The sequence below is a fragment of the Cygnus atratus genome, chromosome Z, assembly GCF_013377495.2.
Source record: "Cygnus atratus isolate AKBS03 ecotype Queensland, Australia chromosome Z, CAtr_DNAZoo_HiC_assembly, whole genome shotgun sequence".
NCBI classification, from domain to species: Eukaryota; Metazoa; Chordata; class Aves; order Anseriformes; family Anatidae; genus Cygnus; species Cygnus atratus.
In genome coordinates this window covers 34,619,928-34,636,991 of record NC_066396.1, presented here as the reverse complement: position 1 = coordinate 34,636,991, position 17,064 = coordinate 34,619,928, and the positions used below count along the sequence as shown (strand labels likewise).

The window sequence follows — 17,064 nt, the reverse complement described above, 5'->3', positions numbered from 1 at the left end:
AATTACAGGATAACATGGAAGGAATTGGAGAGACTTCAGATCATGTGTACAAATTCTCACAGGTTTTCTAACCATAAAATCTTCCCAGATATAGAACCAATAAGCAATTACTTTATCTGCCCAAAAGAATGCACAACTTTTTTTTTGACCTTGATTCATAAGGCACATTAGACAAAACAGTACTGACTTATGCATGTAGCAAAGAAAACATCCCTCCGTCCTCGACTACTGAAAAATTCATCTCCCACATAAAATGCTTTAGAAGTTTCTTCACTCTTTAAGGAATATTTCAGTCTACAACCTGTGGATACTCAGGATAAATATTTTTTTGTTTGTTTGTTTGTTTTTCAGGAAGATAGCAACAAAACTGTATTAGACATTGAATTCAATGTTAACTTTTATGTGTGAAATAGATTCTTTAGAGAGACGTATTCACAATGTGTATAGAAGCAGCACTTGAAGTTCTGGAAAAAGAAGGTGAAAACCTGTTACGTCTGTATGGTTCTCACCTTAGCAGAGCACAACCAACTGCTTCACTTGCAGACAGGATGACAGCCTGCTGTTTTGCAGAGCAAGCTAACCCACACCTGCAGGAAATCAGTTGGAAATACTGTTTCAAACAGACAAGCTCAAGAAATGCAACTCCTCACAAGAAGAATGTTTTTGTTTGTTTGTTTTTGTTTTTTCACCTGTGAAAAAGTTGCCACAGCTTGTGATAGCTTGCTGCCTATCAGTGCACTGACCTCTTACTTTAACACCAGCTGGCAGGTCTGGCTCTGCAGATTCTGTCATTCAAAATGAAACCATTTGCTAAAAATTGGTGATGCTACCCTTCTTAAAGCTTAATAGCATCAGTATGACCTGCTACTGTCTTCTGAGCACAGTGTCTGCATTGCAACGTACACGTCTTTTCGTTCCATGTTAGTCTATATTTGAACAGTTTGTCTACAGTCTTCTGTTTACTTAACACTTTAGTCCATATTTGAACAGTTTGTCTTTAGTCTCTTTACTTAATGTACAAATGAGCCTGATCACACGCAAAATATAACTTGTTCAAACAATTTTATTTTTTCATTCTTTAAATCATATTTAACTTTGTATTCTTTACCTTTTAAAAATGTATTAGTCTCATTAGCATCTTCTGAAGAACACCCTACTTTTTGATAAAACCAAGTAATCTTGAATTGCTTCCTTAATTAGGAAAAATCAAAACTTTTTCAGAAGCCCTCCACTGAATTAAATGCAAGGCTTCTGGTTCCTGAGAAATAGCAGATTCAAAAGAATGTTTCCAAAGGCTGAGAAAATTGGAATGTCCTCAAGAGATTCCGAAAGCACTGCTTCAAAACTAAAATACAAACTTATTTAATCTGATATGGAAGACAAATGTAATCATATGACTAAATAGAGTAACGATTTAGCTAAGGGAAGCCCTGCAGATTGTCAATTCCTGCCTAGCAAAATATTAGTATATGTTTTTGTTTGTTTGTTCGTTTGTTTTTCCCAGTACTCAACACTGTCACATTTATGAAAAATTAGGAAACTTTATCTACTGCTGAAATTGGAATGACTCGATGCACCAAAACGAAGAGTTCTGTAACTACCAATGCAGTGACAGTTTTCTACTGGTCAAACTGGTACCTTCTGCTAAACAAGTCCAGATATACAATCTACCTTAGTCTTATTTTTTAAACAACTTCTGTCACAAATGTGTGAAGAGTTAACATTTACAAATTACTTTTTTTTTGCTTAAAAGGACAAGGGAGCCTAGAACAAAACAGGACTTTCTCTGTGGCAACTGAAGTGGGTGTTTTGGGTCTGACTTCAGTTTCAGTATCGAAACTAACACCAGTATGCTGTTTCTTCTTACAAGGATGCCTCCTTCTACACCAGTGCCACAGAGGAGAGACGACAGAAATCTGGCCCATGACACTTGTGAACGATGCCCCATAGTGAGGATGGCTGCTCAAGCACTGCATGGTTTCATCTGCCAGCGTCAGATAATGTAATTACGCGAGGAGTAAGAAGTAACTTTGTGTGCTACGCCTCTTCCTTACACCTCTTCTTCCTGGGTTTGGCCACAGTGCTAGCACAAACACTGCACTTGCTGTGTGGGACCACGGGGAAGGGTCAGAACCACACCTGAGCTGGCGGGCTTGGTGATTTTCAGTGCAGCAGGAGAAGCACCAGATCCAATAGGACAGGCAGGACAGGCAGGGGGACAGAAGCTGTTGAATAAGCTGCTTCAGGAGGGGGTGAAACGGTACGAGAGGGGCGGTTTTGGTACTGTCAGGTAAACAAGCCGGAGTAGATAAGAAGAGAACAAGGGGCACAGCCTGAACACTAGTCCAGATTTAAAAGAAAGAAAAAAAAAAAAAAAAAAAAAAAAGAGTTGTGACCACTAAGCTGTAAGACCTTCAGACAGCAGAGACTGAAACCAAGGGCATCAGTTGGTGAACGCGGGGGGAAACCCAGAAGTTAAGAGAATAAACGAGGTTAGGAGCACGTGGGGAACAGCAGCAGCCTGGCGACTGGCAGGAGTAAGGGCTGCGAGGTGTAGAAGGGGAGCGTGCCTTAACAGGGCTTGAAAGCGGAACAAAGGGGAGGGCTGGGGCAGCCAGCACCAGCTCGGCTCCGGGCGGCGACGCAGCCCCGACCGCGCTCCGCGCCGGCTCCCTCAGCGCCGCCAACGGCCGCTGCCAGCGGCGGGAGGGCGGCAGCAAGGCAGCACCGCCCCCCCCCCGCCCCGCCTCCTCCGCGCCCCCGCCCCGCGGGCGGTGGAAGGCGCCACTCGCCGGGCCGGGGGGGCCGGGCCGAACCGAACCCGTTGGCCCGCTCCCCGCCCGCACCGGCTCTGCCGCCCGGCGTCCCCCCGCCGCGTCCCCCGAAGGTGCGGGGCGGGAGGATCCCGGCCGCCCCTCCTCGGCCGTGCCCGCGGCGGTCCCCCCCCCGCCGCCCGCCGCCACGTGGTAGCGCCCGGCACGGCGGGAGGAGGGCGCGCGGCGGCGGCGGCTAAAGGCGGAGGTGGGCGGCGGGCCGGGACATAGCACGGCGGGGACGGCGGGGGGCGGAGAGGGGCGGCGGGGCCGAGGTGCCGCGGGCGGGCCGGAGACGGCGGGGAGCGCGGGGCGGCCATTCAGGGAGTGGGGCGGCCGTTGGGAGTGGGGCGGGGGCGCGGGGCCTGCGGTGGGAGCCGTGAGGCCCTGAGGGTGCCGCGCTGACCGACCCGACCCGACCCGGTGTGTGCTTCCCCCGGCAGCGGCACCTCGCGTAGCTGGCGGCGTCCCGGCGGAGGGGGTTGGAAGCGCAGAGCCCTCCCTTCGGCCCCGTCCGCGTCGCGCACGTCGAGAAGCCATGAGCCGCGATTTCAAGCCCGGAGACCTCATCTTCGCCAAGATGAAAGGTTATCCGCACTGGCCGGCCAGGGTAAGGCTCCCGCTCCTTCCTCCTCGCCCTCCCGCCGTGCCGCTGCCCAGCACCTGCAGCGTGCCGAGCTGACCCGGGGAAGCGGCTCCCAAGTGGCCCCGCGGGTCCCCCGCTTCGCTTTGCCGTTGCCTCGCGCCTCTCCTTGAATCCAGCCCGTTCTCCTGAAATCAGTAGCCCTCTCCTCCCTGGCTCGCTGTCCTCATTTGCATAACTTGGCTTTCAGCAGCGCTGCTGTTTTCAGACCGCTGCGTGGTAGCGTAACAAAGGCTGGGGCTGTGCGAGGACCTGGTTGTACAAAAACACGGCTCCCAAATAACTGCTCCCTTTTGGCAAAGGAAAATACGAACTTAGGGCAGCGTTACTGCTTGCTATTAAAGTCAGGCATCCCTGTAGCTTTTCATGTAGAAGAAGCTGAGTGCAAGCGATAAGTTGTCCAGTCATTTCTTTCTTCTGTTCCCACTCCTCCCTTGGAAGTGCCATGGCAAGTTCTGTGATTGCATTCAGGCATTTAACGGCTGTGTAAACGTAGCTAAAAGACTAACTATGCACTATTTAGCAAAGAGGCTGCATCAAGAGTGTTAGTTTGCTTTTTTGTTTTGTTTTATTGTTAAATGTAGTGACTGTTTTCTTAGTACTTGACATCTGGCCTTGGACAAGTTATCAGTTCAGCATAAGGGGAGAAAGTGCATTGTGGCTTATGGTGAAGGAGAGATGGTTTTTTGGATGGAATCAAGTCAAGCTTCTACCTGCAGCCCATCATGTACCTCCTTTTAAAAAACAATGTCCTATATTGCTGTAACGCAAGAACTGTTTTCATTTCCTATTGTTGATAATCCTGTTGTTTAATCGGTTTTATTTTTAACATTGTATCTTTGAGACCTGCTTTACTTCTCTGTAGCATTTTTTTCATGATTTTATCAGTTATAGATGTTTCCCTTTAGACTGTTATTAACTGTTACTTGATTTCAGTTGTGGTCTTTGTTTTCCTTAGGTGGATGAAGTTCCTGATGGAGCAGTAAAGCCTCCTGCAAACAAAATGCCTATATTCTTTTTTGGCACCCACGAGACGTAAGTTCTTCATATTTAAGAGACGTGCTTTTTTTATTCCATTAGCATGCTGTAATAGGAACTTAATGACTTACCTGAAAATTGTGTGTTTTAAAACTATGCTGTTCAGTAGCGTGTCATCTCCTGAATTAATGTCTTTTGTCAAGACATGTTACTTTCATACTTGCTTAAGCTATTCAAGGAAATGGAAATGGTAGACTGTGACTATACCATGTCCGTTTTCCATGCCAGTAGAAAAACAAATCCTACCCAAAGTGATATGAGTGGTGAGTTTTTCTTTCTTCTGTAACGGACTTTAATTAAGCTTTGTATATAGTCAAAATTTTCAAAAAAACATTGTTAAAGAAAGTGAAATATTGCTGAGAACAATGAAATAGGAAAAAATTGAGAAATAGTTTAATTATCCTGCATTAGTTGTCCCCACCCCCTCCCTTCCGAGATGTCTGGGGGCATGGGTCTTGTTTTTTTGTAAGATTTTGAGAGAAAAATTAGAAGGTGCTGTTCTATACCTGTTATTCTGCAAAGCATCTGTCTTTAGGTACTTTCAATGATGCTAGCATTTTGCACTCATAAACTTCTTTTGAGGGTATTTCCGCTGCTAACTTTCCTTGCTGACATACTGCTTTCTATGTAGTTCTGTCGTGTTAAAATTCTCATGTTACTTTATAGTATGAATTTGTTCTAGCGAGTATATCTAAGACTTCAAATTTAGTGCTGCCTTTGTTGCCTCATTTATTTTAAAAAAACAATTCATTTTTTTCCCCTCTGTTTTTTCTTAATAAGATGGCAATTGGCATATAAGCAGGTCACAAATAGAAGTTATGTATAAAAAAGTACTCAGTTACTTGCATTTTGTGGGAAGACTTTGTTTTATCTTCCTCTCGTTAAATATTTATTGACATCTCTTTAATCTGTTATTTTGCATATGTTTTTAAAATAATTCACGTTAAGAGAATATCCAGTGCTTGTCGAATTAAAAAGCAAGCATCCTCTACCCTTTGGGGGATTACTTTTTACTACTTTTTTTTTTTTTTGAGAAATAGTTTCCCAATGAGAAAGCTTTTTGTGTGCTTGGCTTATATACCATCTTTCAATTGATCTTGCCAATGGATCAGTTATTGGTTTATTTTTAGCATGAGTGTGTTTTTGTGGGTGAAGAGAATTGTGGAATTCAGTTCAAGTTTGCATATTGTCCCTACACTTAATGATACACTTCTCCTAATGGTAAGGTTAAACAGTACACTTGGTTATCTTTATTTTTTATTTTTTTCCCAGAATATTTTGGCAGTTAAAAATATAATAGTGCTTAGTTTTTCCCCTTTGATGTATGTCATTCTGGTTTAAACTTGGGTTTTGGGTTTTGTGTAGTTGTATGTAAGTTTACAGGCACAAGTTGAATATAAGGGAGAAAGAAATAACTCCTTACCTAAAGGATGAGAAATACCTTTGCAAATTTTAAGCATTGTGGTGCATTTTAAACTTAAATTAAGTTCCTAACTCATGCTTGACTTTGGATTTTTTTTTTCTTGCTCATTTGCATGGGTAAATTTGAAATATCTGTTCTTCACTCATTGACACTCCTAGTAAAGTTTTACTGCAGTCTCGTTTTTTGTTTTGCAGGCTGTAGTTTCAGGATTACTGCCTTTCAGAGATTCATAGAATATAGGAGAAACTTCTGCATCAGTTTCACATACAGCCTGCAAAGTACAGGAGCATCCTGTACTTTGCAGTGACCCAGCTGTCTTGTTCTTTAAACATGTAATTTATGTAATGCTCCTTAGAGTGGTAACAAGTGAAACTCTCCTGCTTTTCAATCATACTTATTGTTGCTTACAGCATATAACTGTGAGTAACAATGATGCGTTACTATCTGTGTTCAGTGAACAGGTATTTGCTTCTTACAATAGGCTTTGGGGATTTGGGTGACATTCCTTTATTTCTGTCTTTGTCTTAATGTAGCAGCATTCTAAAAGAGTAAAAATATAGATGTTATTTTAATGAAAGCTTTATTTGGATCCATTGTGCTAGTATATGACATCGTTGCAGAAGGCCACAATGAAAAGTAGTTTCTAGAACCTGTGTCTTAGGGTAATGTCTCTACACTAAGTTTTCTCGTTCATTTTTGGCGCATGGGGTTTTAAATACACCAGCCCAGTATGCTACATGACCTCTTCTTCATGGCTGAGAGTTCCTGATGTTTTTTCAAAGCTTGAGCAATACGTATGGTAAAGCCATACAAACCTTGGACAAACACTTCTGCTCAGGGGATAGGGAAGAAAGGAGGCAATGCTTCCTATTTTTGTCCCGTCCAGTTTCCATCTGTCTCTCTCCCCAGTATTTCTTTTTTGGTTAGGGCGGCTTTGCAGATGTGTGTTTCCCATGGTGGCTGAACTGACTATAACCATCCCTTGAAAAGGGCCAGGTAATTCGCAGTCTAATCTCTCAGTGGTTTACGTAATGCTTTGTGCACGTAGGTAAGTGTTCTACTGCTGGAGCAGGAGATGCTTAAGCTTTCTAGATGATAACATGTTGTCTTTCGGTGTAGTAGGGCGTAGGTCTCTATTAGGTCTTTTGAAAGATGATGAAGAAAATAGGAGAGTGGGGATTAGAAGTATCTATATCACTTTCCATGAGCCATTACTTCAGAAAGCAAGTACCTGCAACTTTTCAGATTGAGTCTCACGTCAGACAGTTGCGTCTAGACATAGCAAAAATAAGAATGAAACTCAAAGTGGCATCTTTGTTTTAGCAGCGTATGGATTGCTGCAGTGAAGTTCTAACTTGAAAAGTACTGGGAGTAGAGCAGGAACTATATAGGCTTTGATGTTCTTCAGCATAAACCAGAATACTTGTCCTCATGAATTTGTTGCCCCGTTCTCCTAAGTCTAGCTTAGAGAAAACAGTAGTGTGGATACTGTGACTTTGACATACATGAAAAGCTAGGCTGATAGGTTTAGTTACACAGATTACAGTAGGGGTAGTGCTGTGCAGGGATGTTGTCAGTCTGTGTGAAAAAGATGCACAACCTATCTGAAGACCTCTTCTAAGAGAGTAAATTAAATATAAAAAAATAAATGTAAGCTGCAATATTTACTTCCCCAAGAATAGGATTGAGGAAGAACCTTAAGGAAATGCTTTAAGTTTTTGTTAAATTCAGTAAATAAAGTGATGAAGTTTTATCTTCATAAACTGAAAAGTTACTGAATTAATGCTGAATTACACAGCATTCTTAAGGACCTGGGCAGTCAAATACATTCAGGTGTGGGTAGTCACTGCCTTCCAGTGTTGTTTTTCATGCCTGATACACTTAAGATTCTTCTTGAATTTTGTCTTTTAGCTACATTGTTTCTAATTTAGTAACTTCAAAACATTTTCTTTGTTAGTTTGGAACCACTTCTCCTTTTTCTTTTCTGTTGTTCTCTTGTATTATGTAGTCAGGATATAAGAATTCTTTATTCTTAACACTTAATCCTGTCTTTCTAAAGAAAGCATATGTTCTTTCTGTTCATTCACAGGATAACAAATTTTTAGTTGTTCTGGTTCACAGTACTTCGTTGTCTTCCGCCATCTGTTAAGAAGCGTTGTCTGTTTCTTGCCTGAACACTCAGCACCTTAGGAAGGAGAGGGGCCATGTATGTGGTGGTAGTAATGGAAAACATGGGCTGTTGAAGGTTAAATTGGGAAAACTAAAGTTGCTTATGTAACAGAACTGGTTGTCTGCTAATGCTGAGTTGTGTTTCTTAATGATATTTGATGCTTATTTCTCCTTTGAAAAAAAAATATTTAAAATGTGAGTAGTTTTTTTCCTGGTAACTTTTTCTTTCTCTTCTGAAGGGCGTTTTTGGGACCAAAGGACATATTCCCTTACTCTGAAAATAAAGAGAAATATGGAAAACCAAATAAAAGAAAGGGCTTTAATGAAGGCTTGTGGGAAATTGACAATAATCCCAGAGTGAAATTCTCTCATCAGCAGGTAAGTTATGCAGAGTCTGCAACTGCTTGTTACTATGCTGTTGGGGGAAAAAAAGGCAATGAATATTTACTGCTCTAGGATAAAGAATCATTGATGACACTCAGTTGCAGGTTACACTGTGTTTTGTGTTTTTTTTTAATTTATCTCTAGTTTTAGTAGCATGAGAGACTTTTCTTTCATGTAAATGGAAACTTTATTTTTCTATAGTAAGCTCATGAAGAATCATGTTGACAGCACAAGTCTATCACTATTGAAAGTTGAACATATTTTTTACAATGTTGCTCCATCACAGCACACACCAAGTCATATTCAGAACCATACAGTTGTACTTAAAAAAAAAAAAAATTGTGTTTTTTATCAGTTTTTACTCAGTCATCAGCAATCTGTCATTTTACTTCTTCCTGTCATCTAAGCCCAAGTGGTTTCCTCCACAAATACCTTTGTAAGATTTCATTGCATGCTTTTGTAGTACACAGTATTTTCATTGTAGTGGCTGGAAATAATGTGATTCTTGCTTTTTGCCCCTCTGTCATGTGACTCTCTTAAGTTTTCTTTTGTCAGTAGTTCTTTGTTTCTTACCCTCTTGGTAAATGTCCCAAGCTTAAACTGGAGCTAAGCAGCTCTACCTATAAAAAGGCACAAACTTCTTAAAAGAAAAAAAAATGTCTTTATCATTTTTGTCTGTCTTCTTCTCTGAACATTCTATAGCTTCTTGGTTTTGGTACATATAGTGGGCCCTGATCACTTACTGGGGCCTCTAGACATTATTGCAGTAATAATAAAAAAACAATTGGTGTCTGTATTTTTTTTTTCTGCTCCTACATGACATGCCAGACTGCCATTTCTGCACCAGTTAATTCCTGCTCCTAAAGATATCCCAAGTTACTGCATCTCTAGTTCGAAGGATGGATCAAGAGTTAATCTGAGCAAGAGTCAGCAGAAAAGAGGTTGTACTCTGGACGTACACTTTTTCTGCCTCCGGATGCTAATCCCCTTATAACAGTGAGAAGCACTGTATTAATAAAAGACAGTTGTTTCTTTTTTCTGCTACTGAAAAATGAGTTGTTAGACCTTCTGCTGTTTTCTTTGTGCCGGCTTAGGAGAGGTTCTGCCTGGGTGGCTGAGGAAGTTGTGAACCATAGCTTAGTTTTATGTTATCAGTCAGTTCTAACAACCTGAAAATCTGGGTATAAACAACCACCAAGAGCAAGGTCTTCCAGTGTTTTGTTTCATAGTGGGGATCAATAACTTCAGCTAAGCAGTACTTTGAGTTGCCTTCTTAACATCTCAGGCATTCCTAAATACTTTTCCCATGGGAGGCAGATAAAACATTGCCAACAGCTGTATACAGACTAGTTTCTTAGTCTAGCAACTTTGCTATGGGAAAAGTCCATTAGACCTTTTCAGTATCATTCAAACACTTCAGTCCAGCTTCTGTAACAGCTCCTTAATAGGCTGTCTGTGTGAACTGGTCAGGTTCTGTCTAGAGCCACTGGATTGTTTTTTTTTTTTTTTTTTGCCACTATTACTTTTTATGAAAACAACAACAAAAAATCCCATCTTTAAAAATAAACATGAAAAAACATTTAAAAACAAACAGGAAAAAAATGTTTAAAAACAAACAATCTTTCCACAAATAGTATTGAAATTCTGTTCCTATAAGTGAACTTTAAAAATACTGAAAGAAGAAACTGTTCTTGGGGATGTCTTAACTGTTAAAGTAAATGGATTACAGGGCCATAGTGACTAATTTGCTTACATATATTCAATTTTACAGAATGAATGAAGGAATTCAAGGCCAGGCTGGACGGGGCCCTGGCAAACCTCATCTAGTGGGTGGCATCCGTGCGTATGGCAGGGGAGTTGGAACTAGATGATCTTTAAGGTCCCTTCCAACCCAAGCCATTCTATGATGCTATGAATGTAGTAAATAATGGCTCAAAATGTTTTGTAAGTGGGGTTACATCAGGCTGGTGGCCAGTCACTGGTGGGGTTGTCCAGGGCTCCACTTTAGGGCCACCTCTCATTAACGTTTTCATAAATGACTTGGAACCAGGACTGAAAGGTATGCTAGTTAAGATGGCTGATGACACTAAATTGGGAGGAGTCGTTTAGTCCCCTGAGGGTAAAGAGGCTTTGCAGAGAGATGTTGTTGACAAATGAGAGGGCTGGACAATCACCAACTGCATGAAATTCAACAAGAGCAAGTGCCAGATTCTGCACCTGAGACATGGCAACCCTGGCTGTACACACAGTCTGGGGTGACAAGAGGTTGGGGAACAGCCCCACAGAAAGGGATCTGGGGGTTCTGGTCGACAACAAGTTGAACATGAGCCAGCAGTGTGCCCTGGCAGCCAGGAGGGACAACGGTACCCTGGGGTGCATCAGGCACAACATTGCTAGCCGGTCGAGGGAATGGACTGTCCTGCTCTGCTCTGTGCTGGTGTGGCCTCATGTTGAGTAAGTGCAGTTTGGGCACCACAGTGTAAGAAGCAAATAAAATTATTAGAAAGCATCCAAAGATGGTGAAGGGCCTAGAGGGCAAGATGTATGAGGAGTGGCTGAGGTCCCTTGGTTTGTTCAGCCCAGAGCAGAGCAGGCTGAGGGGAGGCCTCACAGCGGCCTGCAGCTCCCTCACGAGGGGAGCGGAGGGGCAGGCGCTGAGCTCTGCTCTCTGGGGACAGCAACAGGACCCGAGGGAACGGCATGGAGCTGGGACAGGGGAGGGTCAGGCTGGGTGTTAGGGAAAGGTTCTGCACCCGGAAGGTGGTCGGGTACTGGGACAGGCTCCCCAGGGCAGTTGTCACTGCACTGAGCCTACTATTCCAACTCAGGATATTCTATGATTTATGAAATTTTCCTCTGAATTTTCACCTCAGTTTTAGAAAGCATTTTGTTTTGATAGCTTTCCCTTTGTTATCCATTCTTAAAAGCAAGCTTTACTTGGAGAAAATCAAGCCCATAGGATTCAGTGAGCTCATATTTTTACATGCAGGCAATTCTTGTTGTTGCAGAAGGAGAACACCTTCAAATAGCTGTATTCTGTAAAAGAAATTTGAATGTAAAACGGGCAGAATAAGGGTTACTTGATTTGAAATAAAGCCAGCAGTAGGGGCCTACTTTAAAGGGATTTTCTTTGACAATATTTGATGTTTTCAAGTAAATGAGTCATATGTCGTCCATTGTTTTTCACAAAATACCATTTATGGTGTTTAATTTGCAGAACGGAGTATTATGTCACTGTTCCTCAGAGATCCATAGCGATGATGGAAGAATGTCCCACTTTATCCTATAATAAGAAAATTGTAGTGTGATATTTTTTTGTTTCAGTTTTATTTATTTTCAGCTTATGTGCTGAAATGAGCTTTATTTTTTTTTCAATACTTTGCAGGTAATGTACAGTTCACAAAGATGAGACGTCAGAGGTACCTTGTTTTATTTTGTTGTTAGTTCCCTGATATTTGACTAGGTGATGGCTCTCCTGTTTGTGAGGATGTTGCTTTAGCATCATATTCTGTAAGCTGGAGAAATGAGTACATACAGATTCTCCCTTCAAGTAGTAAGAGGAGGATGCTCATCTGTGTGATAGGCAAAATCTCTGTGGCTGTCACAATTAACAACTGACTTTTTTTAAGGGTAGTGGTTCTAGACATTTTAATCCAGGGAGGAGAGCAAGCATGTGAGTTTGATATAGTTACCTATGCAGTTTTATGGGAGTTTTTAGGAAACTAGTATTAACAGTAGTAGAGTGGTTGAAATGGGCAAAATGGGAGGGAGGGGGGCTTAGAGATCAAAAATAGAGATCAAAAAAGGGTATGTCACAGGCCACAAAACACTCTCAAGTCAGGTAATTCTGCACAATTTAGCCAATTAACGCAAGCTTTTTGTTACAGATCTATGCAATGAGAAACAAAGACAAACAGGTTAGAGAAAAATGCCTCAGCCTTCCCTCTGTATGCTTCTGCTCCACCCTTGCTGGTCTCAAGTCCCCTTGCCACACGTTACAGTCAGTCCCTGGGGTGAGGTGATGTAGGTGTATTTACTTTGCTTTTGCTGCTCCTTCTTTCTTTCTCAGTGGCTCTGAGTGGGCTGCGGTTGCCTCTGAGGTGTACCTCCTTGCCCCTACTCAGGCAGCTCCTCTGGGCTCTGAGCCTGGCTTGGGGGACGCCTCTTGTGCCTCTGTTCTTTCCCCAGCATCCCTCCAGCCCTGGCATCTCTTTTTCCCTGGTGTCCCTCCTGCCCAGTGCAGGCATCATGTCATTGATCAGGTACTCGCTCTCCTTCCACGTCATCATTCCAGCCCTCATCAGGCACCCGATCTGTCCTTCAGCATCTCTCTTGCCCGTAGCTGTCGCACCCCTCCCTGCGCCTCGTCCCCACAGAGGCGCCTCACGCCCTCATGCTCTGGGTTGGGCGCAGAGCCGGCTGAAACCGGCTGAGGCTAGCTGCGGGCAGCCCCTCAGCGCTCCTCAGCCCTGCACCCGCCCCCTGCGCCCCGGACAGGACAGGACAGCCTGTGAGAGAAGGTCAGTGCAGGCAGCAAGCGGGCCTGGAGGTGAGGGCAGTAGTGGTAGGCTGTGGAGATTTAGAGGGAAGGTAACATAAGTAAACTGGTAAGTGAGGCCCTCTTTTTCCAATGATGTTTTGAAGTAGGGCAATACCTTACAGCCTACTAATACATTGCAGTTTACATAGGTGATGTCTACATGTGATACACATACAACCTTTTGGCTTAAAACAAACATTCTTTGAGTTAAATGAAGCACAATTACTGGACAGTAGCAGGAAAGATGGTTCATTTGTCAGAGTCTAAAAATTAAGTGCGAGGAGGGAATTTTGTGTCTGGCCTTGGAACAGAAGGCTAGAGGGGGTAGTCACATGGAGAGGTTGGCAAAATCAAGCTTTTATTTTGACTACAAGATAATATTGAAGTGACAGACTTGTCAGCTATTTGTAGAGGGAAATTAACTCCCCCTTTTATTTTTCTCTCTCTTTATTGAGTATATTTTGTTTTGATAAGTCCTTCTGAGAGCTGCCATTCCTGTTCAACTGCCAGAGCTGGCTGGAATGTTCTGAAAGCAGTATTTATACTTCACAGATGTTGCTTGTAACTGCTAGTGAGGAAGGTAGAGGGTAGAAGGGAGCTTGTGGCTTGGGCTTAAATCCAAAACCACTTCCTCAGAAGGGGAAATACTAAGAGGAGTTCTGCCAGCTTTGTTCGAAGGAGCTGATATTCAAGAATGAGAATGCTATCCACAAAATGGAATTTAGAAGAGAGTAATTCTGACTTTACCTTGTCTATTACCATGTCTTTGACTTTGTTTTAGCCCTTATGTTTTTTTCTGCTCGTGTTTTCAGGAATTGGTAGCTGGCTCTTGCTCACTTAGGATTGACAGCTCATTTAAAAAAACGTTTCTTGACAGGAGCCTTGCAAGTTATATTTAACCAAAACCTCATTTTTTCTTAACTATTCATGAGAAAAATCTTGCATTGCAGTAGTTTTATTATCATTATAACATTAAAACTTGAAAGTTTGATAATGAAAATACAATTTAAATTGATAAGTGTGAAAATTAAAGAAATAGATATATTTTGATATTCTTGTAGATTCTCATAAAGGATTCCATAGGGTGATGTTTTCATCAGTAACTTACAGGTGGCAGAACACCTCTCGGTGTAGTTATTCTGTAGTTCAGAAAGTGATTTTCATTTCAATTGCCATGTTTTTCTATTGAAGTCCCATCCATCTGTTAGCACTTCTATCAAAGAAACTCTTCAAGAAAGCAGTCAGGATTCTGCTGAGGGAAGTGAAGAAAAATCAGGAGCCAAAAGGAGAAAGGCTGCTCCCCCAAAAGTAAGTGACAGAATTCGTGTTTCGTTTTACTGTCAACCTTTCAAGTCAAACCTGTGTTGTCAAATTTTTATTTAAATACTTGAACTGTACTTTTCTGTCATAACTACTTTGCATTTGGTTGTTATGAGACTTAATATATGTATTAATATTTCTTAGGTACATTAAATTCAAAATGATTGCCAATGTGTAACTTTAAGATTACCTTCTTCTGTTTGAAGACTCGTTAATATCATCATCTGGTACAACTGTCTATTCAGTTACAATATTTTCCCTTGAAAAGCCTAAGAGAACAAACATTAAGTTCTTTTGGGGCTGAAAGGGTTTTTCAGTGTATTTGCCTGAACAGATTAGAGTCAGTTTGAATTACACCACAAACTGTGGTGTGAACAGATACAAAAGGCAATACATAATGGATAAAAAGATAGTTGTATCAATTGAATTCAGGGTCAGGGAAGTGTCTTGTGAGTAATTGGTAAATTATACTGACAAGGTTTATCTTCTTTGCCTAGTCAATGTGTGCATACCTTGAAATCTTCTGAAACAAATTATGTTCTTAAACATATTGTATTCATACTTATACAATGCATTTCTGTCTGAAACACCATTTTTTCAAGCTTACTGCTGCTGTACGTAGTCTGTGTTGTAAGAGGGGAATCTTTCTAGCTTACTGCTTACTTAATGATAACAGAGTGTAGCACATTGCTTTGAACTTTCTCTATTCTTGAATGTTTTGTTTTGTTCACGTGTCTTCTATTTTCCATACAGTGTGGAAGAGTTGTTGTCATCTCCTTTTTTCTTAAAAGAGACTAGAATCCTAAAATGACAAAAAATGTGATGCAGGTGATAATGATAAGTTTATGGCATCTCATTTATTTTTAACAAACTTCTGGAAATTAATATACTACAAAACAATCAGTGCCCTTAAAACAAGTGTCTAACTCTTGAATAGACTTGCCTTAATTATGCCAGATTTCCTGTTGATTATTTGTCAAGCTTTAGTGTAGTTTTACTGTAGGCGTAGGTGACTGTCCTTTAGCATTGAAACTGAAGAATTGCCAGTATGCTTAATGCATAGTGAATATCCCTCCTGGAGGATTGTCTAGGAGCTCCGAGCTTGTTTTTCAAGAGGAAGAAGACCTTCCATTTAAAAATAAAAGTGTCAGAAGTTGTTGTGTTGAGTTGGAGACTGTGGGGGTATTTAAGTTATTTCTCCCAACTTGTTGCTGCTTTGAGTGTTCTTAATTTAGTACCAGCACGTTGGGAAGGTCAGCATGACTTGGGTTCTGTCAACTTTTCTTCAGGAACACTTTTCAATATGTAATTTCCTCATAGCTGGTTTACTAATTCTGTTATTCCTCTTTCTTGCCTATGAACAATGCTGATGAAAGCATTTGTCTCCCAGCATTTGCTACTGCAAAGGGAAAACTTCATTTATTTATTTTTTCTTGTACTGGACTGGTTCATCAGTTTGCTTCACTGTCAGTGTATGCAGCAAGCAGCTTGTGCGAATGGAGATGGCAGTGTCATCATGTTTCCACTGAAAAGTGCTTCCTGGCTGTCCTGACCTAGCTCTCTGAAAGAAAAATACAAAGACCATACGTAGCCCTTTGAACACCAAAATGGAATGGAATGTCTTGAAGGGATGTAATGAGTCTCAATCAGTTTACCAGTTTAAGACAACATCTGTAGCAGATTTACTCCTTTGCTATTGATACTGATGTAGTTATAATATGCTTCTAACCATTGTACTCTGACTTCATGTGGTTTTATTGTACAGTGATTATTCTTACAGTCGCAGCCTAAAGAAAAGGCAAACAAAAACAAAACAAAGCCTTCAGTGATATAATACAGCCGTGATTATCAATATTATGTGATAGCCCCCTGCCTGCAATGCTTCGTTCAATTTTGAAATTTTAAGACATGTAGCTACTATTAAAGGGAATTTCATAGTAGGTGCTTGCAAGTTGGGCAAAGCAATAGCATTAAAGTTGAGAAGATGAAATGAAGTTTAAAAGAAGAAAAAGAAAAATGCACATACCTCGGCCACAAGAAAAATGTTGATTATTTCCAAGTAATTTATTACAAACTCGATGTTCAAATCTAACTGTTTGTGTAAAATGAAAATTAGTATTTCTAAGGTATAAAAAAAGAAAAATGCACAGGTTAGGTGACACCATTTATCACTAATTACTGTCTCATGTGATTAAACAACTTGTTTGTGGTCTGTTTACTACATGAAGTCTTTGTTTAATAGAGTGATAGTCTTCGATAAATGTCTGTGACTGTAATCCATCTGTATGCCTGAGCTGATTCAATTGAATCTTGAATATTGGCATGAACATTTAGAAATAATCATGTAAAGGTGATGCAGTGAAAAAGTAGTTACATTATCATAAACACAAAATGGACTTGAATTTCCATCATAGTACATAGTTACCAGAGTACATCAATCTGCAGTATGTTTGAAAGTGGTCCTGCCTTATACTTTCAATGTGTACGTAAAAAAAGAAGCGTGTATACAGGCAGACTGAAAAGAGAAAAGCAGCATGATGGTTATTAGCACGTGCTCATTTAACTTTTGTTTCTTCTGAGTACTTTTCCATACATTGACTCTTTGTTGCTTCTGTTTGCAGTTGCTCTTTAAGAGGGATAGCAGCTTAACTGCAATAGAGGAAGCAGACGAAAAGGAGATGGATACTGCAAAAGAAGATGATGTACCTTCTGAAAGAAACAGTAAAGAAGTATG

General features: G+C 41.2%; 1 protein-coding gene across 4 annotated transcripts in view; it reads left to right on the top strand.

The window, feature by feature from the left end:
• Nucleotides 1–2,867: 2,867 nt before the first annotated feature.
• Nucleotides 2,868–17,064, top strand: part of PSIP1 (PC4 and SRSF1 interacting protein 1) — a 35,228-nt gene continuing 21,031 nt past the window's right edge. Inside the window, exons 1-6 of one of the 4 annotated variants that reach the window (XM_050716511.1) lie at nucleotides 2,868–2,887; nucleotides 3,257–3,423; nucleotides 4,415–4,491; nucleotides 8,326–8,464; nucleotides 14,202–14,318; nucleotides 16,952–17,059. In XM_050716511.1, the coding sequence (XP_050572468.1) occupies nucleotides 3,352–3,423; nucleotides 4,415–4,491; nucleotides 8,326–8,464; nucleotides 14,202–14,318; nucleotides 16,952–17,059 (513 nt within the window). In that variant the 5' untranslated portion in view covers nucleotides 2,868–2,887; nucleotides 3,257–3,351. Of the gene's footprint in view, nucleotides 2,888–2,918; nucleotides 3,022–3,043; nucleotides 3,089–3,256; nucleotides 3,424–4,414; nucleotides 4,492–8,325; nucleotides 8,465–14,201; nucleotides 14,319–16,951; nucleotides 17,060–17,064 lie in introns of those variants that run through there. The other 3 variants (XM_035569720.2, XM_050716510.1, XM_050716512.1) reach the window with 3 other exon arrangements.